This window comes from Tenrec ecaudatus, chromosome 7, assembly GCF_050624435.1.
Source record: "Tenrec ecaudatus isolate mTenEca1 chromosome 7, mTenEca1.hap1, whole genome shotgun sequence".
Taxonomy (NCBI): domain Eukaryota; kingdom Metazoa; phylum Chordata; class Mammalia; order Afrosoricida; family Tenrecidae; genus Tenrec; species Tenrec ecaudatus.
This window is the reverse complement of record NC_134536.1, coordinates 23,859,777-23,882,358: the sequence shown is the minus strand read 5'-3', so window position 1 is coordinate 23,882,358 and position 22,582 is coordinate 23,859,777. Positions and strand designations below refer to the sequence as shown.

The window sequence follows — 22,582 nt, the reverse complement described above, 5'->3', positions numbered from 1 at the left end:
GGATTTTTAAGACAATGGAAAACTGTATTAGAGGAGAGATCGGTAAGGTCATAATGAAGGATTTTTCCCCCCATCGGGGCAAGGCACCTGCTTGCCCCTTGAGAGTAGCAGGGCGGTCTTCTGAGCACTTCCTCAAGAGCCCTTACTTCATCTTGCATCTGTAGACCTTCCTTTTGTCCCCCAAATTCAACATTTCAAAGGATCACAGTTTGAGACCCGTGAGGATGCCAGACTGCCATCTAGACATGGAGGAAACGGGAGAGCGCATGATTCTTCAGGGAAAGATTAGAGATGGAAAACACTGTTTTCAGAAGTCATGGCTGAAGGACATGCTGAGATACAGTCGTAGCTTACCACCGTGGTATTTTTATTTAAGGTGTCTATGATTTTATAGCAATGCTTCTGTTTTACTCACTAGATATATGAAATATTTGAAGAAAACCAGACAAGTTTGATGGCCCGTTATTTTGCTAAACAAATCTTGACTGACTTTGCCCTTTATAAACTAGTCCCGCTTGAGACTTGGTAATGAGGGCCCCGTACGCTTCTCTGTGGAGTACCTTTTTCTCCCTTTGAACCCTCAGATGGAAGAGAAGGGAGCCCAGATTGAGGACGTGCTTCAAAGGGGAGAGCACATGCTACGTCAGCCTATGGACGACAGTGTGAAAGAAAAGCTCCGATTGCAGTTAGTCCTTCTGCATGCGAGATACAGCAAAGTCAAGGTACCGTCAGGGGAAGCACTCTGTGGGGTTGATGCAACTCTTGCCATCAGGTGGTTGGTGCTGCACTTGTGGACGCCAAATCAAGCCAGCTGGAGCACCATTGCCCTCCTTTTCTGCACGTGTTGCTAAAATATAGGATCCCGCCCCCTGATGGAGCAGGACTCACGGAAATTAGAAACATAAATTCCTATGAGTGGCATCTCTTTTGCTTAAGATAACCAAACCAAACCCGCCACCATTGAGTCAGTTCTGGTGCAGGGGGTTTCTGAGACTATGGGGGCAGGCAGCTGGTGGGCTTGAACTATCAACCTTGTGAATAGCAGCCTGCTGCCTACCCAACAGTTGAAATATATAATCTTATATCTCATGTCTGTTCAGTATTAATATTCGTTGATGCTGTCCAGTTGATTTTGACTCAGGGATGGAGTAGAACTGTCTTGTTGTATCTTTAATTTATTTATTAACTATTTTAATACAGTTTTATTGTTATATAATTTACCTGTCTGACAATCCAACAGTTACCTTTTACTGATAATATTTTTAAAAATAGATGAAAAATAATTGTACAATCAGTTGTTATAATCTTTATGGGAGAGATGACCGGGTCTGTATCCATTGGAGCCCCTGGGTATCAGATGGACTTCAAGGGGAGATAGACTTCTTTCTTCCACACTGACAAACCTATAGAGGAGCCCTGGTAGTTCAGTGTTATGTGTTGGGCTGTGATCCTCATGGTCAGCAGTTCAAAACCACCAGCAGCTCTCTAGGAGAAAGACTGGGCTTTCTACTCTCACAAACAGTTCCAGCCTCGGAAACCCACAGGGGTTCACTATGAGTCAGCGCTGACCAGATGGTATTGAGTGGTGTGTGTGTGTGAGTGTGTGTGTGTGTGTGTGTGTGTGTGTGTAACTCTTATGCCACCCGAGGCACCATTGGCTATCTCTTTGGCAGCCCTAACTCTGAGACAGACAGAGAATGCATCTGTCTTTCAGAGTCGACTTCCTTCTGCGGTTCTGCACTGTTCCACGTGGAAGTCTTGGCCACGTCATGGAAAATTCCCATTTATGAATAACCAAACTTGTGAAGCCGCTATCCTGAGACTTCCATGGTACAGGAAGATTCACACCCAGTTAGTCCCCTTTGGAATAGAAGTCTTCCCAGCTGCGTTTTGTGTGTGCTGGTCCCTCTGTGCTCTGCTGATCCCTTCTAGTAGTGGTTTGGTTGATGATGTGGGGATCTGAGAGAATGATCCAGCTTCTTGGCGTATTGCCTGTTCGATGTCTGTGTCTGTATCTCCCGGGCCTTGGGACGATTCCCAAGCTGACCTTGCTGTCATCCCCAGCTCCCCCTCTGCCTCCCTCCCTCCTGCATCTCGGAAGTCTCAACTCCTCTGGAGCATTGGCAACTACCCAGTTCTATTTAGGTCCGGGTTTTCCTCTGGTTTGATAAAAGCAAAACAAAGAAAAATCCTACAAGATATTCTTTAAAACCAACTCTTTCAGTGTATTTGGAATGTGGCCTGGCGTGTGTCACCCTCCCTAATGGTAGCCCTAACCTGTAGTATGGTTTGGATTTCTGTGTCCTCGTCCTCACAACGTTTTTCAAAAATCTAACTCTCCAGAAGGCTGGGTCAGATTGGAAGACTTCCTCCCCCCCCCCCCCGCCTCCTTGGGAACTTTTGATGGATCACTCTCTTGGGGGACAGTCTATTTTGGGAACATAGAAAGGAGATACTTAAATCTTGAACTGTCTTGCTGCCTCTGCAAGAGTATGGAGGCTCAGAACACCCCTGATTCGGAAAGTCTGAATAGGAAACAAGAGTCTTAATGAATAGGGTTTGTTGTTTGTTTGTTTTTAACTTGAACTTTCTGTTTAGAATGCCATTGACCTCCCCCACTCCCTCCTCTCAAGGCCTTGCCCAGGCAGCCTGGCAGGGCGATGCCTTCCAGCAGTTGCTATGGTATAAAAGTGCCTTCTACTAAGTTTCCAACAGAGGGGATGAGACAGCAAGTACTCTGGGCTGTCCAGTAGATTCTGACTTACCGGAACCCGTGCGCCTCAGAGAAGAAATGCTCCTTAAGATTTTCTTGGCTGTAATTTTTATGGAAGCAAATTGCTAGCCTATTTTTTTTAATCCCCCCACCTCCTTTCGTGGTTCTTATGGGTAGGTTCTAAGGGTCAACCTTTTGATTACTAGTCACGGGTAAACGAATTGTGTCTAGCACTGCTGCGTGAGGAAAAGCAAACACCAAAAAATCCACTGCCCTTGAGTCAAATCCTACAAGGACCCTGTGAGTGTGAGACTGATCTCTTTACAGGAATTAAGAGCTTCATCTTTCTCCTGCTGGTGGTTGTGAGGATGGGGGCCCCACACATGACCACTCTGCCACGGGGCTCCATAGCAAGTGATTAGCTGTCTGGAGCTTTACTGTTTGTTTTGGGGGGGTGTTTTTTGTTTTTTGTTTTGAAAACCAAATGAGCTCTGTAAGCTCCTGGTTACTAGATGGGACATCCAACTAGGTGGATGGGTTTTAGTTCTTAGTTTGATTCCTTCTGTGTGATCCGAGGAGGCCTGGTGAGATCCTGATTACACCTTGGGCTGCGATCCCCAGGCGTCGGGTCGCAGTGACTCAGCCAGGACTAATGGCAGGGGGTTGTTGTTTTGGAGGTGATCAAACCCCAATTGCGGTAGAGTCGATTCTAAATCGACGCCATCCCAGGTTTCAGAGTAGGACGGTGCTCCTTGGTGTGTTCATTGGCTGAATTCTAAGCGGTAGCTTGCCCGTACTGACTGCTAAGTTACCCTCCAGGTGGACTTGAACTTTAGCTTGGCCCCCAAACATGGTAACCATTTGCACCACATATCAATATTATCCAAGAGTCTGTATCTTTAAAATGAAGCTAAAATTAAATTAAACAGTGGTCTAATTTTGTGATCTCTCAACAAAGTGCTTCCTTTTTGTTGTTTACAAAGGTTAAAATTATATATCGAATTACTTGGATATATGCTAATTGCCTGTCACACTGTCACATGACATATTATATTGTTACATTATGTTATAATATGAATATGTCTCGTGATTTTAGCAAAAAGATCAGAAGTATTTAACGTAATTGTGATGTTTAAAAAGTTGGGTGTAATGATATCAAAATGTTTTCTTTTTCCACAGAAATGTATGATTTGCTGAGCATTCTCATTTCCTTAGCCACTCAGTAGGGGGTGCGGGGGTGCGGCTTTGTTTTCTCACGTGTGGAATGACTGTAGGTGAAATAAGTCTCAAAGAAAAGTGTTTCAAGCATGAAGTCATTTATTATGATAATGATGTTGCGATTTTATTTAACAGCAGGCAGAGGGAAAAGTTAGAAAAAAAGTTGTGAAAGATTTCTATAACAAGGTATTTTTAAAATACAGACAACTTTAAAAAACTGATTTGGGTCAGCATATTGAATTAGTTCATAAGACAGTCTATTATTTCTTCAATTAACTATTAGTCATTGGGTAAATTTGTTAAGATGTATGCATTATTATCATTATTTGTCTTTTTATAGATAATCCCTACTCAACAGAGAAAAGTGGGTCAACTCCCGGCTGGAGTTAGATCGTCGCTCCTCCCCGCAGAATACCTGGTTGAAATTAACAAGGTTTTACACTCCATGGACGATGTTGAATTATCACTTAATACTCCAGAGCTGAACACTGTGATCTACGAAGACTTCTCTTTTCAGGAAGATTCTCTGAAGGTTTGCTTACTGCCACTCTATTTGTTTAGCTGCTGTTCGTGATGGAATAAAGCAAAGAGCTTATTATTGTACCTATCTACATGATATTATAATCTACTAAATTTCTGTCAAGGAATTAGTAATATTTATGCCAGTGAAATAGATGGACAGTTTACATTTCTTCGAAAGCTTTCGATTGTGAGTTGGGTAGCAGTCCCATAAGCACATCATCCGTTGTGCCTTCGGCAGTTAACGCACATTTTATGTTGCCTCTCATTTATTTCCATCTCCTCGATGCACAATCACTTATCCCACTTCTTCCCAATGTTTTCCTGGTTTCATTCCTCCTCCCTCCCACCCCCAAGTTTCTTGACCTTTGACCTTCATTAACTGCTGCCCTTTTTATCTGAACTGGTTGTTTATTCTAAGGTGACTGTGTTAGTCTGGTTGACTAGAGAAACAAATCCAGAGACACTCAAGTGCGTAAGAGAGAACTTTATTTCAAAGAGCAATTGTACATTAAGAACGCATCCCAGCCCAGGCCACATCAAGTCCATAAGTCTGATATTACCCATTATGTCAATACTAGTCCATAAAATCCTCTTTAGACTCACGCAGCCATGCAATGACGCCGAATGCAGGATAATCACGGGGCAGTGGGTGAAATGTCTTGTGGATCCTGTGGCAGTGGAAGCATCTCAGTGCTGGTGTGGGTCTCCACATGGCTCCTCCAGCTCCAGGGGTCTGGCACCGCTTACATAGCTTCATGTGGCTTGTCAGCAGGAATGTCCTGCAGGGAGACGTGCACAGAGAGTATCTGGCCTCCAGTGAGCTATCTCCTTTGTGCCTCCAAAATGAACTCATCAGGCTGTGACTTGATTGACAGCTAGACTCCACCCCTTTGCAAGTTGACAGGAGATTATGTAACCGCCACTGTGACCATTCCTCACCAGTTTCAATTTCTAAAATAGATGTTGATTTTTTAAATTGTGGATTCTTAGTGTACACAGGTATTGATTTGTTGTAAGGTCAGGTATTTTTAAAAACATGCACAAAACGTAGCCTTTTCTTAAGAGCTTGTTAGCTCATATTTAATGTCAGCGTTTGTGATGCCATCTATAAGTGGTTTAAGATTGGCCAGTCGGAGTGTGGATTGGCATATTTTTGTAGGTTAAGTTATGATCTGGAAGTTTTTAATTTATAGCACTATTAAGATTTTTTAATGCTTACCATATATTTTAATTATATTTATGTGTAAAATCACAACAAAATAATTGCTAGATTTATAAAGTTTAGTACAGGGGTCCTCAAACTTTTTAAACAGGGGGCCAGTTCACTGTCCCTCAGACCGTTGGAGGGCCAGAGTATGGTTTTAAAAAGACTATGAACAAATTCCTATACACACTGGACTAGCCAGCTGCTAAGCAGGACGGGCAGCAGCGGCAAAAACACTTGGCAGACCGGATAAATGTTGGGTCGTAGTTTGAGGACCCCTGGCTTAATAGCTTTTTTTTGGTTATGTAAACTGTTTCTTAGCATATGCAAATATGAATAATTCCAACTTTAAATACTCATTACCTTTATAGAATATGATTGAAAACTTATACCTGACTTGTGTAGATGCCATCTTAAATATCGCTGAAGACTTTTCTTTTCCCTCCATTAATATATTCTTACCACTTGATTAAAATAGGGTGTCATTAATATATTTCCAGTTTTGATGATCAGAGATTACATCTCTTTGTTATTTTAAGTTAGTCATATGTAATATAAAGTTTTTCTCATCTGCCACTCCATTCTCTCTATCAGTGACTGGAGTGTGTTAATATTTGACAATATCTTTGCAGCGTATCAAAGACCAACTGGACAAGCATGGAGAGCAAATTGCAGTCATTCATGAAAAGCAACCAGACGTTATCCTAGAAGCTTCTGGATCTGAAGCTATTCAAATTGGGGATACACTTACTCAGTTGAATGCAAAATGGGACAGAGTTAATAGCTTGTACAGTGATCGGAAAGGGTATGTGCAAATTAAATTAATATTTAATTTTTTCTATAAAACGGCTTATGGTCATGGGTCTGGAGAAGGTCATATGTAGATTAACATGCCCTATTTAATCAATGGTATTCTGGAGTCCCATGGACTCAGTAGTCACTCTTTGGACTGCCAACCACAACGTCAGCAGTTTGAAACCACCACCTGTGCTGCAGAAGAAAGATGAGGCTTTGTACTCCTGTGAAGATTTACAGTCATGGAAACCCACACCCACAAGAGCAGTTCAACCTTGTCCTCCAGGGTTACTGTAAGTCATAATTAACTAGAGAGCAGAGGGGGCTTTTTTTGTTTTTAATCAATTGTGCAATGATCACTGGGTATAACAGTTAAGTGTTTGCCTGCTCACCCAGTGGCTGGCAATTTAAAGTCGACGAGTCTCTTTGCAGGAGAAAGGCATGTTGATGTGGTCTCGTGAAGATTATAGACTAGAAACCCCCTGGGACAATATACAATCCCAAACCTATTTTTATAAAATTTTGATTAATAAGATGTCATTGAGCCTGTTTACTAGATTTTGACCATGTCTTTTAATAGGAAGAAATTGAAACTGATATATCTATATATATATATTGCCTGGAGCTATATATGTTGTGAAAAACTAAATAAAATATGACATAGCTTAATATAACAGAGTATAGGAGAGAAAGGTAACAGGATAACTATGGAAATTTTTAGAGATATGCACAAACAGAAAGTAGCATTATGTTTTCAATAGTGTTTTTGAAACCTACATTTTCATACAATTAGTCATTGAAGCAATAACTTTTAATGGCCTTAGATATATTCCTTTGTAGAAATATGTCTCTCCCCCCACCCCATAAAACTATCTTTTTGTACAATTAGAGAATATCTTATATACATCTTTATCCATACTTCCAGAAATTTCACTGGGCCTGGTTATTAGGTGACAACTATTTGTTAAAGAGTAATAACTGAACTATCATTGCCCTCCAAAGTAACATTGATAATTATGAAAATGAATCGGGTCTTATTTCCAGAACGTCATGTGTACTTTGCATAGCCTGTGGCATTACCTTTGACATTTCCCCAAAGAGCTGACTTTTGAGAACTGTCTGAGACAAATGGTCAACCAAACCGACCTCACTGCTGTTAAGTCAAGTCTAACTCGGAGTGATCTATATGGAGTTTCTGAGGCTGTGAGTCTTGTACTTCTTCTTTCTCCCAAGGAGTAGCTGATAGGTTTGAACCACTGACCTTGCTCTTGGTGGCCCAGCACTTGCTGACAGCGTCACCAGGGCTCCTTCATACTCGATACTCCTCCTTTTCTTTATTTTGTTTTATTTGAGATTCTTGAATTCTCAGACTGTCTTCCCTGCTACCAAGGTCTCAGACGATGATTCTCCTTATGTCCTTGGTTGGCTGACTTACTGTGTGGGTATCGTTCAGCCTTCTCATTTTCAGCCTATTCCATAGGATTTGCTGCAAGATTTTATTTCCATTTCCTTATCAATTTTCTATACTCAACACAAACTTGATTTAAATTTTCATTGTTTTTGTTTCTAAATTAAAATTCTATTTCAATCAGAAATAATTTTCCTCTCAATTTTGTCATTCACTCTTTTTCCATAGTTTAATTATTTCTTGAAATTTAATCATTTTGCAATACATTTTGTCCACCCACCTACCTATCTCGCCATCTCTCCTGTACCATCCATTTAAAAAATATTTATTGAGTCAATGTGACTATACAAATTATGAGGCCAATAAGCTCCATGGATTTATTCTCTATCCTGGAGTTCCAGGCACACATAGTACACAAAAGATAGCATGATTGTGAGCGCAGCTGTGAACCAATGTGTAGATCTGTGTGAGGGGTCACACAGGGGGTCACGTGAGGCGCCCTCGTGCATTTGGTAAGGCTGCGTGGGAGAAAGGTGAGGCTTGCTTCCCTGCAGGTTGACAGCCCAGGAAGCCAGTGCCGTCTTTGTACTCTCTGAGCCAGGAGAGCGGGGAGTCAGAAGGGTCTGGATGGCGCTGGGTGTGTATCTTTGGATCCGGTGAAGTTGCCCGGTGAAGAATGAATGATAGGGAAGGAAGCACGTAGAGTGTCACAGGTAAGAGTGGGTGCGATGCCTTTGAGGACATGAAAACCGGCAGGTAGAGCTGCAATGCGTGTAGAGAGAAGAAACCAGAGCGCTCTAAAAGAACACCTTTGTCAGATCAAGCGGTTTGTAATTTGTTCTCAGGACAGTGGGGAGCCGTTACAGTATTGTAGCAAAGGAAGGTTGGCTCGTGGATTGCAGAATGGATTGATAGAGGCCGGGGCTGAAGGAGACCGGGGTGCGTGGCCGGCCCATGGTGATACTTTGCTTAGGGAGCTTGCTGTGGGAGTGGAGGCTAAGGGAAAAGTCAAGCAGCATGTGGAGAATTGAATGAATACAATGTGGTGGTTGATGGGATATTACCAGAGGGAATGGGGAATAGTGAAAAATGGCATTCAAGTTTTGGCTTAAGGACGTCGGTTGGTTGTTATTGTTGTTAGGTAGGTTGTATGTTGACTTCAGCACACGGAAACCCCACTGAACAGTAGAACCACTCCCTGGGGTTTTCTGAGCTGTGATTTGATGGCCAGATCTTGCTCCCATTGAGTTGCTGAGTGGGCTCAAACCACTCACCTCTTGGATAGCGGCTGAGCATTTACCTTTTACGTCACCGAGGATCCTTCCTAGGTGGGTGACAGCGCCATCTGCAGATACAGGGGGGCGAGGTGGCAGGATGGGGTTCTAGAGGAGGACAGAAAATTCAATGTGAATATTAAAGCCTACCTTTGCATTTAGTCAGGCGCTTAATCACTTACACCACCCAGGGCTTCCAGAGAAGGCCTAATTCAAATCCAAACCTGGGGCGGGAAAGGGTAGTGAACTTCCTAATGTGATCATGTCCCAGACAGAGGTCCTTAGAGCCCCTTCACGCTCGGGAAGTCCAGGGCTCTTCCTGACTCTGTGCTCCTTCCCACACAGCTGGTCTGGCGTCCAGAGGAGGGCACGGCTTTGGGGCGCCTCTTTTCCATCAAATCCACAGCTGGGGTGCTAAGACAGTGCACTGTTACTAGGTGTCTGATCTTCTCTAAGTGTGATTTTCCATCCTCCAAGCCGTTGGGTCTTTAGAGCAGCCTTTTGGATAATCTTTTATTTTTAATTTGTGATAGTAGAAATTCATGTGATGTACTGGGCTGTTACAAACCTATTGGGCATCGTTATAAGTGAGAGTGGAGCAATCCTGGTGCTCGGCTTGAAGTGCTTGTACTTTTGTGGGCTCAGGACAGCTTGGCTTTCCTTTGGACAGTCAAATAAATACATTGAATTTAAAAGATGGCCTTCACAGAAAAAGATAATATTACTGTGATTTGGGGATTATTGATTATCAGAGACCTCCTTTTGAGATTTGTAAAGGATATTTGTGTTATCTGGAAATTGTTATTTCAAATTTCAGCGATCCCTTCTACCCCCTCCCAGCTCTATTCCTTCAACACAGTCAAAGGAAAAGAACTTTTGGATCCTAATCCAACAAGCCTTTGTTTCCTTTTTATGTTTGTGTGTTCCGTGATAAGCACATTTGGATAATTCTGAGAGTCAAGTGTAAACAGTTTCAGTGACCCTGTGCTCATTGTCCGGTAGTGAGGCTGGCTGGGGGCCTTGCCGGGCTAGGCGGTGCTCATGTAAAGGGGACCCTAAGGACGTCTCCGGGCCCAGAGGTCATTTGTAAAAGGAAATGGTGAAGGGTTTTGACCTTCGGGGCTTTGTTTTCCCTGGAAGCTAAGTGTTCTGACGCAGTGTTCCTGAGTAAAGAGAATAGCCCAGTGAATCATATTTGGCAGTTCACGGCATTCGAAACGTCCAGTGTGTCAGGTTGGTTGGGTTAACGTGCCTGCCTCTAATGAATCTTAATTATTCAAGCCGGAGAGGGCAAAGTTTGGGTGACCTCAGTGTGGTCGTGTCAGTTAAAAAGCTGCCGTGTGTGTGTGTGTGTGTGTGTGTGTGTGTGTGTGTGTGAGAGAGAGAGAGAGAGAGAGAGAGAAAGAGAGACAGACAGACAGCAGCAGAGTGGCATGGAGTTCTTTTGTTCGTCGACTGATGCGTGCTTCTCGTAAGAGGATTGGTTGGCTGTAATTTGCGACAAAAACTGGTCTAATTGAGCAAAGAGCTGTGAATACCATTTATATTGTGCTTTCTTAAACGGCAGCTGAGTCTTTAAATGACAGCCGGGTTCTCCTTTAGGAAAATCACCTTTCAGCGGTTCTGAGGTGGGAACTCATTTTGTCCTGTTTGTCCTCTGGTAGTTCTTTTGATAGAGCCGTGGAAGAGTGGCGGCAGTTCCATGGTGACCTCAGTGACCTCACGCAGTGGATGACGGAAATGGAGCAGTTGCTGGCTGACACCTGCGCCCCGGATGGCAGCCTGGATCTAGAGAAAGCGCAGGCCCAGCAGCAGGTGAGTGCTGCCACACGGCGGGGGCTCAGTGCAGGCGGACACGGGCTTGTTTGGCACGTGGCTTTCAAGACAGATTTTCGAGAGCAGGGATCAAATATAATTTTCCCAGAAGCATAGAGACTGTTTATCATTTTTTGTTTCAGTTCTAGTTTTAAAGGTTTAAGAAAAATCACCCATGTGTGCTGCTCAGACATTTAAAGAAAAACATATTCTCTAGTGGTGCATATGAAGATCAATTTTCTCTTTCAGATTTTATATTGAGAATAAAATTTCCTACTCACCTGTATGCTTTAAACCTATATGTATTTCACCTTTGGGTTTTGTCCTGAGATACAGGGGTTTCTTCGTTTTCTTCGCAGCGCTGATAATTACTGTGAAAGTAAAATATTCTTGGGCTTACAGCAGGGCAGCTGCTCTTGTTGGTTTGATTCCATTCTGTCTTGGAACATATAACCCAATAGCCAGGCTCTGTTTTCCGATCATAATAGGTCTGTAAAATTAGTGGGTCCAAGCAACCAACATTTCACTTTTACTCTGGATAAACTATTGGCTGATTTATTAGATCTTTAACATCTCCTTTTATGGAGAACATCTTTGAGTAAAGAGGTGCTTTTGTTTTTGCTGTGAACACAAGAATGCACTTTTCTTGTTATGGGAGTTACACATAAGGGTTTAAACCTGACATTTAAAATATTCCTTTAATCTGTTGATTAAAAAGTTTGCAAACCAGGGAAGCCATGTCTCAATAGAATATGCAATGAAACCCACTTACATGGTAGGAACTAAGAGTTTATGGGGGTAAATGGTCTTTTTATTTTTCTTAATAGATGCATTCAGGCTCTTATTTGGAAAAAGATAAGCAATTCAATTTAATCAAACACAATTGATGCTTATGCTGAATGTAAGCAGCTGTTACTGTTATTAGTTTATTGTAATAAGTTTTATTAGCATACAATTCAGTAGTTCAGTTATACTAAAAAGAGTTGTACAATCATCACCACAATCAATTTTATAGCATTTTTTCCTTTTTGTGTTCATTGTTATTGGCTCCCCATTTACAACCGCCCCCTGCCACCCACACCCCCATCCTGTCTCAGCATGATTTACCCAGTGACATTCTTGAGGGTGGGTTAACGCTTCAAAATAAATCCCATTTAGTGTTTTCTCTGAAATGTAATTATATTGTTTCAAAATGTCTTTTACATAAAGGTAAATAATTACCCTTCCAAACTTTCTGTCTCTACACGTTGTTGCCACCACTCCTGTATGGGAACAGTGTAGAACAGTGGTTCTCCACCTTCCTAATGCCCAGACCCTGTAATACAGGTCCGCATGTGATGATGCGCTGGTGTGGAGGCGCGGCACTGATGGGAGGCTGTGTTCTGTTGCAGGGCCTGGAAGAGGGCATCCGCAGCCACCAGCCTCGTTTGGCAGCACTCAACAGGACCGGGGATGGCATTGTGCAGAAACTGTCCTCCACAAACGGAAGCTTCCTGAAGGACAAGCTGGCAGGTCTCAACCAACGCTGGAGTGCAGTGGTGGCAGAAGTGAAGGATAGGCAGCCAAGGTGATTTGGTCTTGATAACTTGGGGGCATGGGGTGAATGGGTTCTTTCAAGGTATCCTCGGGCAATGTCAGTGTTCCGTTACAGATGGTTTTACTGACGGTTCAGCCCTCCACTGTTCACGGTCCCCCTCACTGCATTTTTAAGTGGCCTCGAAGTGTCAATCATCTACTCATATCCCATGTGAAACACATCTTCTAGGAGTCCTGGGGTGATGCAGAAGGTTAAGTGCTTGGCTTCCAGGCACATGGTTGGCTGTTCAAACCCACCCAGAGGTCTTTAGAGGCCAGGTCTAGCGATCAGCCTGTGAGAGGTCACATCCTTGCAAACCCCATGGGAGCAGTTCTGCTCTGTACACGTGGGGCCACTGAGAGTCGCAGCATTGACTCAACAGCCAGTGGTGAAAAGAAAAACATAACACCCTTTCCTTCCGGGTACTGAGGGTGGTACAGGAATGGGGCCGTGTGTCCTTCCGTTGTACAAAAGAACACTGAGTCTGAACCTAACTGCGTGATAAGGGCCCTACCGGCATAGTGGGTTAAACACTGGGCTGCTACCCAAAAGGTCTGCCCCTCAACCCCACCAGGAGCAAAGATGTGGTGTTCTGATTCTGTAAAGATTTACAGTCTTGCAAACCCTGTGGGACAGTTCTGTTTTGTCCTGAGGGTGGCTATGCGGCAGAATTGACTGGTCAGCAAGCAGTAGGTTTGCATACTTTGAGCATTATGTAAAGGTGCCTCGAAATCCCTGGAAGTGTGTCATTGGGCTGTGTGAATATCGGGGTTCAGGTTCCAAGACCAACTGGCTTATTTTCTTCCTGAGCCTCCAAGCTTTTATTGGAAAACTCTTTCTCTAGGTTTTTCCTGGTGTCTAAAGGTAGTCTATATGCATACATGAAGGTGCTTTGTGAATAATACTCAGAAAGGTCATCTGTGTGATCTAATATTATTTATTTTTAATATCAGATTTTGCTACAGCACCCAGGTTTTATTAGAGTGACTTGGGATACCAGTGAATATAATACTCAATGTTATACATATTAATTTAATTTTATTTTAAATTAAAATAAGTTTTATTCCATATTAGTTTTATTTAATACTTTATAAAGTTATTGGAAGCTATTTTCTGAGACAGTCAAGAAAAATTTAATGGATGATTTCTACTTTCCCCTAAGCCATGCTGTGACATTAAGGTGATTTTTTGTTTTGTATTTTTATTAGTGGTAGTTTTGAGTTAAGAAATCTAGGAAATAAACATTTCTTTCTCTGAATTCTAACTTTGTATGCAATCTGCAATTTTAAGATAAACTTATTTTATTGTAAGCCAACGTACCATATATACTCGTGTATAAGCCAAGGTTTTCAGCACATTTTTAATGCAGTTTTTGTGGTAAAATTAGGTGCCTCGGCTGATATTCGGGTAGGCTTATACTTGGGTATATGTGAAGTCCAGAATTGAATATGCCCATAAGATGTGGTCTATGGATGCTTTTTACAAACTAATCGTCATCTGTTATTTTGAATAAAATTCCTGGGAGGTCCATATGGTGACGTGCTCAGCTGCTCATGGATAGGTTAGAGGTTTGAGTTCACCAAGAGGCATCTTGGTGAAGAAATGACAAATGATCTATTTCCTCCCCAAAAGTTATTATTTTTATGTGTTTGGTTTAATACATTAATTGATCAAGAGGTTGCTGTACACCAAAGACCCAGAGCAAAAAAATCATAGTGTAAATGAGGGGAAGTGGGGGAGTGCAGAGTGGAGACCCAAAGCCAATCTGTAAGCCATTGGGCATCCCCTTACAGAAGGATCGTGGGGAGAAGACGAGCCAGTCAGGGTGCAGTAGAGCACTGATGAAACATACAACTTTCTTCTTGATTTTTAATGCTTCCTTCCCTCACTATCATGACCCCAGTTCTACCTTACAAATCTGGCTATACCAGAGCATGTCCACAGGTACAGATAAGAGCTGGAAACACAGGGAGTCAGGACAGATCAACTCCTGGGGACCAGTATTGAGAGTAACCATACCAGGAGGGGAAGAGGGAGGTGGGGGGATAAAGGGGAAACTGATCACAATGACCTAGCTATAACCCCCTCCCAGGGGGATGGACAACAGACAAGGGGGTAAAGGGAGACATCGGACAGTGCAAGACATGAAAAAATAATAAGAATTTATAAATTATCAAGGGTTTATGAGGGAGGGAGGAGCGGGGAGGGAGGGGAAAAATGAGGAGCTGATACCAAGGGCTCAAGTAGAAAGAAATGCTTTGGAGTAGAATGTTCTAGTGGTTGAGGTAGCAGCGGGAGGAGCCTTTACGGGTGAGCTACCGATTAAGCCTGCTCCAGATGACAACCTCCCAGAAGCACCAAGATTTTGTGGTGGAGCCCATGGAAGAAAAGCCGGTGAAGAGCCTGGCCAGGGTTGGTGACGTCCTGGGCAAGAAGCTGGAGGAGAGGGCCTTTGACAAGGCCTGTGTGGTCCTTGGGCAGTTTCTGTTGCTGAAGAAAGATGAAGGTCTCTTCCGGGAATGGCTCAAGGACCCGTGTGGCACCGATGCCAGCCAACCCCGGAAGTGCTCTGGGTGCCTTCTTGTGATGCTGTCTGGGGAGCCCCAGGTCCCAGCCCAGACTCTCTGGAGGTGCGGCTGCGTAGGGACTCTCCTCTCCCCCATCCTCTGCAAAGGAGACGCTTGCTGTGTCCCGTTCACATCCAATGGCTCCAGGGCCGCCGGGAGTTCTCTCCTGTCCTCATATCAACGTTTTTGGAATTCTCACTCTTGCATGTGCTGCCCTTCCTTCCTTCGAGTCCTTGTCCCTGCCTGCTCCATGGTGACCGTTTCCCCGGCCCTTCCCACACGCTCACCTTCAGCTCTCTGGTCTGTCTTAGGCCATGTGCCTCCTTTTTGGTAGAACGGCCCTTGTCCTTGTGAAGTTTTTTAAATCAGTAAAGTCAGTCACCTTCAAAAAAATGCTTTGAAAACAATGATGACACACTGGATGGATGTATGGATTGTGATAAGAGTTGTACGAGCCCCCAATAAAATGATTTTTTAAAAAGAGGTTGCCATATAGCTGAGAAGACAACATTTGATACATCGCCTGCATTGTCCCATGTAATCCTCAGTAATACTCCTTTTAAAGGAGCATTGGTAGTGTAGTGGGTTCTGTGCAAGTTTAGTCGTACAAATCCACCAGTCACTCCGTGGGGCACAAATGAGGTTTTATCCTTCAGTAAAAAGTCACACTCTTGGAAACCCAGCAGGCCAGTGCGGCACTGTGCTGTAGGGTCAGGATGAGTTGGAATCCACTTGATGCAGTGAGTTTGATTAAAATTTTTCAATATCTTTTCTAAGGAGCCCTGGTGGCAGTGTGTGGACTGATGGTTGAGGTGCTAACTACGAGGTCAGCGGTTCAAAATCATCCCCCGCTGCATGGGAGAAAAGTGAGGCTCTCAGCTCCCACAAAGAGTTTCAGTGTCTGCAGAGGGCTGCTGTGCTTTAGTTGACGTGGTGGAAGTGTGTTGGGGTGTTCTTTTCCTTTCAGATGTCCTCCTTGGGGAAGATGAGACCCATCGTACAGCTTGGAGCATTCGCCCTAGCGGAAAGAGGTTGAATACCTGCCCAAGGTCTTGTGATGGTAGTGCTGAATTAGTGTCCTCTAGTTTTACCTCTCTGGGTTAAAAACAAAAGGCCCCAGGAATTGATGGGATACCCATTGACGTGTTTGAGCAAGCTGAGCAAGCACTGGGAACACTCACTCGTCTATGCACGAAAATTGGAAGACAGCTGCTTGGCCAACTGACTAGACAAGATCCATATTTGTGCCCGTTCCAGAGAGAGGTGACCCAACAGAATGCTCAGATTATCGAACAATATCACTGATACCTTGTGCAAGTAAACTTTTGCTTAAGATCATCCAACATGGACAAGGCACTGCCAGAAGTTCAGGCCAGATTCAGAAGAGGACTTGGAAAAAGGGCTGATGTCAGATGGATCTGGGCTCATGATAAGGAAAACCAGAATGATCTTTTCTTGTGTTTTCTTGACAATGCCAAGTCATTCTACCGTATGGTTAACCTGGAGAAGAGCGGGAATTCCAGACCACTTCCCTGTGCTTATGCTGGATCAACAAGCAGTTGTGTGAACAGAACGAGGGAATGTTGCCTGGTTTAAAATCAGAAAAGGTGTGCTTCGGGGTTGTAGCCTCTCACTATACTTGTTCAATCTGAATGCTGAGCAAATAAGCAGAGAAGCTGACTTATATAAAGAAGAATATGGCATCTGGATCGGAGGAAGGCTTATTAACAATCTGTGATATGCAGATGACCTTGCTTGTGAAAAGTGAGGAGGATGTGAAGCACTTGCTGATGAAGATAAAGGATTATTGCCTTCCGGATGGATGACAACTCAAAGCAAGGAAGATCAGAATCCTCACAGCTGGACCAATAGGTAACATCATGATCAGTGTAGAAAAGGTGGATGTCGTCAAGGATTTTGTCTCACTTGGATCCACAGTCAATGCTGGTGGAAGCAGCAGTCAAGATCAAAAGACACATCACACTGGGTCAATCTGCGGTACAAGGCCTTTTTAGAGCATTGGAGAGAAAGGATCTTACTTTGAGGACGAAGATGCTCCTGAGCCAGACCTTGTGCCTGAGCCATTGCCTCAGATGCATGTGCAAGTTGGATGCTGAATAAGGAAGACTGAAGACGGACTATTCAATACTCAACGCATTTGAATCGTAATGCTGTCGAAGAATCTTGAAATACCAGGGATTGCTGACAGGGCAAACTGATCTGTTTTGGATGGAGTAAGGCCAGAGTGCTCCTTAGAGACAGGTTGGCAGTTCTTCATCTCAGATACTTTGGACATTGTGTCAGGAGAGAGTTTTGCCCCTGGAGAAGGACATTATACTTGGTATCGAGGACGGTCAAGGAAACGTACTGACGCGGCGGCTGCATCCATGGGCATAAGCACAGTATTCAGGATGGCCCAGGACAGGGCAGTGTTTTGTCTGCTGTGGGTGGGAGTGGACTCGATGACACCTGACAACAACAGTGGGTTTTAATACTCATTTGCAATGACGACACAGAGCTCAAACAAAATTCATGATCGAAAGGTTTGTTAAGGAAGGGAGCACGTCATAATATCAGTGAGCAATGCGCAGGGTGGAGTTGTTTAGCAGGACATAGTACAAAATTCTGTCACGTCTGCTAATAAGCGCCCAAAGGGTCGACTACTCCACTTTAAGCCTCAACCCAAAGGCAAGCCTTCACCCAAAGGCATTCAGCTTAAGCTCTGTGAGTCTGCAAACCCAGATCCCTGAATTAAGTGCTCAGAGGCATCTCACTCTGGTAAGCCTTAGCCAGAAGGCACTCAGCTCCCATTCCATAGAACAAGCCAAAGCTCCCAATTAAGTGTCCAGAGGCATCCTCTTCCACAAGGCAGTCTCTTGCACAAAAATACTCAACTTTGATTGCTCGGTCGGTTGAGAAGTTTAGCACTGTTCCATACTCTGGGTCCTGGTTCTGCTGCTGCTTCTCTGACGTTAAAGCTGCCATCTGGATCCAGGAGGTTTACTGAGTAGGAATCTCAGGTCCAAATTGTGTGTTCCACTCCTGGCTCTTGCTGGTAATCAGATCCGTCCTCCTGCTTCTCAGGGGGCACCTGTTGTACACAGCAGATTGGCCCTCTAGGGAATTCTGTTGGCAGTTACTCACAGGTGAATCCTATCAATATCGTCCCCTCACCTTCTTACCAGACCCATGCAAGGAAAGGTTGTGTGGTGGAAGTTAGAGATGTTGGCTAGGAGAGCCACAGTAAATATGTCACTGCCCCTGCAGTCATCGGTGATAACAAACACGATCTTATGCTTTCAAGTATAGCGCTGTGAAAACTTGGCAAAAGCTTAGATCTCTATGACCAGGTTTCCCCCCCTCTGTGAATAAGAATTGTGATATTTCATTAGAGAATTGTTATATGGATTTGATGAGACAGTGTTTGTAAATTGTTTATGCCCTATTTTCTATTAATAAATACTCAAGATCCCCTTTCATATTCTGTGAATTAGCCTACAGTCTACTCTGTAAGCTTGCTGTTGCTGATCAGTTTTAATTGAGTCGTGTGCAGCACTGGGGCCAAGAAACTTGACGTGACAAAGAGGAGAAATGTTTACAGAAGGAATGAGGTCATGGCCTTAAAGAAAGTGCCAATCATGTGATGCACTGTTGTCACCAACAGAGGTGATAGGCCCCATCACAGAGAAGGGCTAGTTATGTAGACTTTTGGAGCATTGATGGGAATTTCCCATAAGTTCTTTCTAAGGAAGACCTTATTTAAGGTAAAAGAAGTAGACCAGAAAGGCGAGGAGATAGGACTTAGTATATTCTCTTCTGAGATCTGCACCAGTCTAGCTGGGGAGGAAGATTCAAGGAGAGCGTGGTGAGGTTCCAGCCGGAGACCCATCTAATTGGTCTAACAAGCCCTGGTGATGAGTGTTCATGAATGTCTAGCTAGCTTGGAAATGCAAGAAGATGACTCACTGGCAGAGTACTGAGAATCCATGCCTAAATTGCCCTGGACAATTTCCACATGGAGCTTTGTGGGGTGTGCTAATTTTGGCTCCCAAACCTAAAAAGGCCAAGCGAACATATATTTTACCCTCCTCTACCACCCCCCCAAGAAATGCAAAGAATAGTATCTCTCAGCTTCTTGTATTTTCACTAAAATAATATTTGTTTTTCATAGATTGCTGTTCAACTTCACTTCAAGGTTACAATCCACCTTAAATTGGCTTCCCCGTGTAGCTGTAAGAGCGTCTGTGCTCACCTGCTCTCTAAGCCACGGAGAATGTGCTTTGTCTCCAATGCCTGAACGTCCGTGTTTGCACAGCTCGGCAGCTTCTGGTGTTAGGCTCTTGTTATCTACTGTTTGAATATGGATTTATAACATGTTTTTACTCTTTGGCTTAACATTTAAGATGTAGCTTATATTTAGTCACTGCGCAGAAGAAAATATTTTGTGACTAAAATATGGCACATTGAAGTTACTTGGTAATGTTCGTTTCTTTCATAGATATATATTTAAAACAGGAACTTAGTCACGATTATGAAATGTTGGCAGTTCACATTCCTGCACTTTGTTAGGAAGCAAAGACTCTAATCATCCTTGGTATTTCAAAGGTTGTTAAACTTGAGTTGGTTCTGACTCGAGGTGAGCCTGTAGGGCAGGGTAGAACTACCTCAGTGGGAGACAAAGCCTTGCCTTTCCTCGGAGAGGCTTGTGGTTTCGAACTGCTGACCTTGCATAAGCATTATGACACCAGAGTGCCTCTTCAAAAGCTGTTAAGTGCACTAAATTTTCTTAGCTATAGGTAGTCTTTCCAATTCATTCTGTTGACTGATATTAAGAAAAAGTTGAAGCCACCCCCTCTCCAGATCGATACTCCGCACATGTGATTTTGTAGGGATTTCCATCCATTGTTATTGCTGAGTTAGACTTTAGCTATGATAGACTTATGCCTACTAAATATGATAGTATTTCTTTGGCACTTTACTATGTATATTGTATCATTTTGTTAGGTCTTTTGTGATTAACAAGAGAAGTCATAGTCATAAAAAATGTAAATCATTACTAGGAATGACAAAATATAATTCATTACAAAATTACATTCTGTTTTTAAACAAGCTTCTGACCAACAGCAACTAAAATAACAACATTTTACCATTTACCATTTACCATTTACAATACCATCATTTTACCCTTGTTTAGCTCTTAATAGCTTCCAAAACCATTTTATAAAAATACATGCTCCGATTTGTCTTGTGAGTTCTAATCATATTCTCATCTACTGACAGATGGTTGATATTCTTATAAATGTTATTCTTATAGCATTTAAAAGAGCTAATTAAGTTATCTCTTTTTTATTTTCATCTGTTTCCATTACATTCCTATAAATCTTTTGCTTCCCCCACCCCCACCCCCGAATCTCTTTTTATAACTCTGTGCTACATTAGAACAGCATACGTATTTTAAAGAGTTAATCAGAGTTGCATAGTTTCCTTGGTCATTCTAATACTTGTAACATCTTCCCAGTTTGGGGTGCCTTGCCTCTTTCTTTCTTTCCCATGCTTTTACTGGGGGCTCTTACAGCTCTTATCACAATCTATACATCCAGCCAGTGTGCCAAGCACATTTGCACATATACAGCCACCGTTATTTTCAAAGCATGCTTTTCCCACTTGAGCCCCTGATAATCAGCTCCCCATTTCTTCTCCTCCCTCCCCCTCCCGCCCTCCCTCCCGCACCCTTGATAAGTTATAGATTATTATTTCCATATCTTGCACCATCCTCCATCGCCCCCCTCCCACTCTTCCATTATTTGTCCCCCTGGGAGGGGGTTCTAGATTGATCCTTGTGATCGTTTCCCCTTTTTCCCCCCACCCTCCCCTAATCCTCCTGGTATCTCTACTCTCCTTGTTGATCCTGAGGAATTTATCTATCCTGGATTCCCTGTGCTGTGGGCTCTTATCTGTAGCAGTGCGCATGCTCTGGTCTAATCTGATTTGTAAGGTAGAATTGAGGTCATGACAGTGGGGTGAAGGAAGCACCAAAGAACTAAAGGAAAGTTATGTGTTTCATCGGTGCTATACTGCACCCTGAGTGACTCATATCTTCCCTGTGACCCCTTTGTGAGGGGACATCCAGTTGTCTACAGATGGGCATTGGGTCTCCACTCCATGCAGAAGCCCCCCTTCACATTGAGTATGATTTTATTCTGGGTCTTAGATGCCTGATCCCTTCAGGACCAGTGGTGTGAGTGTCGATACTGGGAGGGTGGAAAGGGGGAACCAATTAAAAGGTTCTACATATAACCTCCTCCCTGGGAGACGGACAACAGAAAAGTGGGTGAAGGGAGAAGTCGGACAGGGCAAGATATGACAAATAATAATTGATAAATTATCAAGGGTTCATGAGGGAGCCAGGAGCAGGGAGGGAGGGGAAAATGAGGAGCTGATGCCAGGGGCTTAAGTGGAGAGCAAATGTTTTAAGAATAATGAGGGCAATGAATGTACAAATGTGCTTTACACAATTGTTGTATGTATGGATTGTGATAAGAGTTGTATGAGCCCCTAATAAAATGATTAAAACAAACAAAAGATACCTGATCCCATCGACACCTTGTGATCACACAGGCTGGTGTGCTTCTTTCATGTGGGCTTTGTTGCTTCTCAAGCCTTTAAAACCCCAGAGGCTATACCTTTTGATTGCCGGGCACCATCAACTTTCTTCGTCATATTTGCTTATGCACTCTTTTTTCTTCTTCAGCGATCATGTCGGAAAGGTGAGCATCACAGACAGCTGGATTGTTAAAGTGTTCTTGTGTTGAGGGAGGATTAGAGTGGAGCCTTGCCTCTTTCCTGTTCCTTCTCACTAATGAATAAATAGTAATTGTTGCCACTTGATGTGAATAATGTATCATGCAACGAAGGCTTTGTTTCTCCATGAAGCACTCAAAGAAAAGTATTATTTCATATTAGTTTAGATACAGATTTAAAATATTGTTTCAGTAAAACCTGGAAGATACTATAGGGAGCCTTATTGGTGCTGCTGGGTAGGTAGTGCAGTGCCAACTTCAGGTCGGTAGTAATTCAAACCCGCCGGCCACCCTGCGGGAGAAAGATGAGGCTCATCTGCTCATCAAATTACCTACGGCCTTGGAGACCCCATCCAGGATTGCCGTGGGTTGGAATTGACGGCAGTGGGTTTTAGCTTTGGTTTTCTAATACGTTGGAATGTCTGATTTAAGGAAAAGTATTAAACTTCCATATAATTTTTCATGGTAGAAGAAGATATCATTCTTTTCAAGCTTTGAATTTGATTAAAGAAAAACTCTTCCTACGACATCACACAATGGTCAGTCTTACAGAAGATTCGCATTATGAATAACACGCGTTTAAAAGTACACGGTAAAACCTGATTTATAGTTATTTCTTTAGGAGATATTTCATCTAGCTATCCAAAGAAAATCATCTGGTTTTCGGTTGCATTGGGTAATGTCTTTGCA

General features: G+C 43.2%; 1 protein-coding gene across 5 annotated transcripts in view; it reads left to right on the top strand.

Moving 5' to 3' along the window:
• Positions 1-22,582, top strand: part of UTRN (utrophin) — a 593,146-nt gene that overhangs the window by 245,978 nt on the left and 324,586 nt on the right. For all 5 annotated transcript variants that reach the window (XM_075554433.1, XM_075554432.1, XM_075554428.1 and 2 more), the window contains exons 39-43: positions 585-722; positions 4,272-4,463; positions 6,290-6,462; positions 10,799-10,949; positions 12,341-12,516. In XM_075554433.1, the coding sequence (XP_075410548.1) occupies positions 585-722; positions 4,272-4,463; positions 6,290-6,462; positions 10,799-10,949; positions 12,341-12,516 (830 nt within the window). The remainder of the gene's footprint in view (positions 1-584; positions 723-4,271; positions 4,464-6,289; positions 6,463-10,798; positions 10,950-12,340; positions 12,517-22,582) is intronic.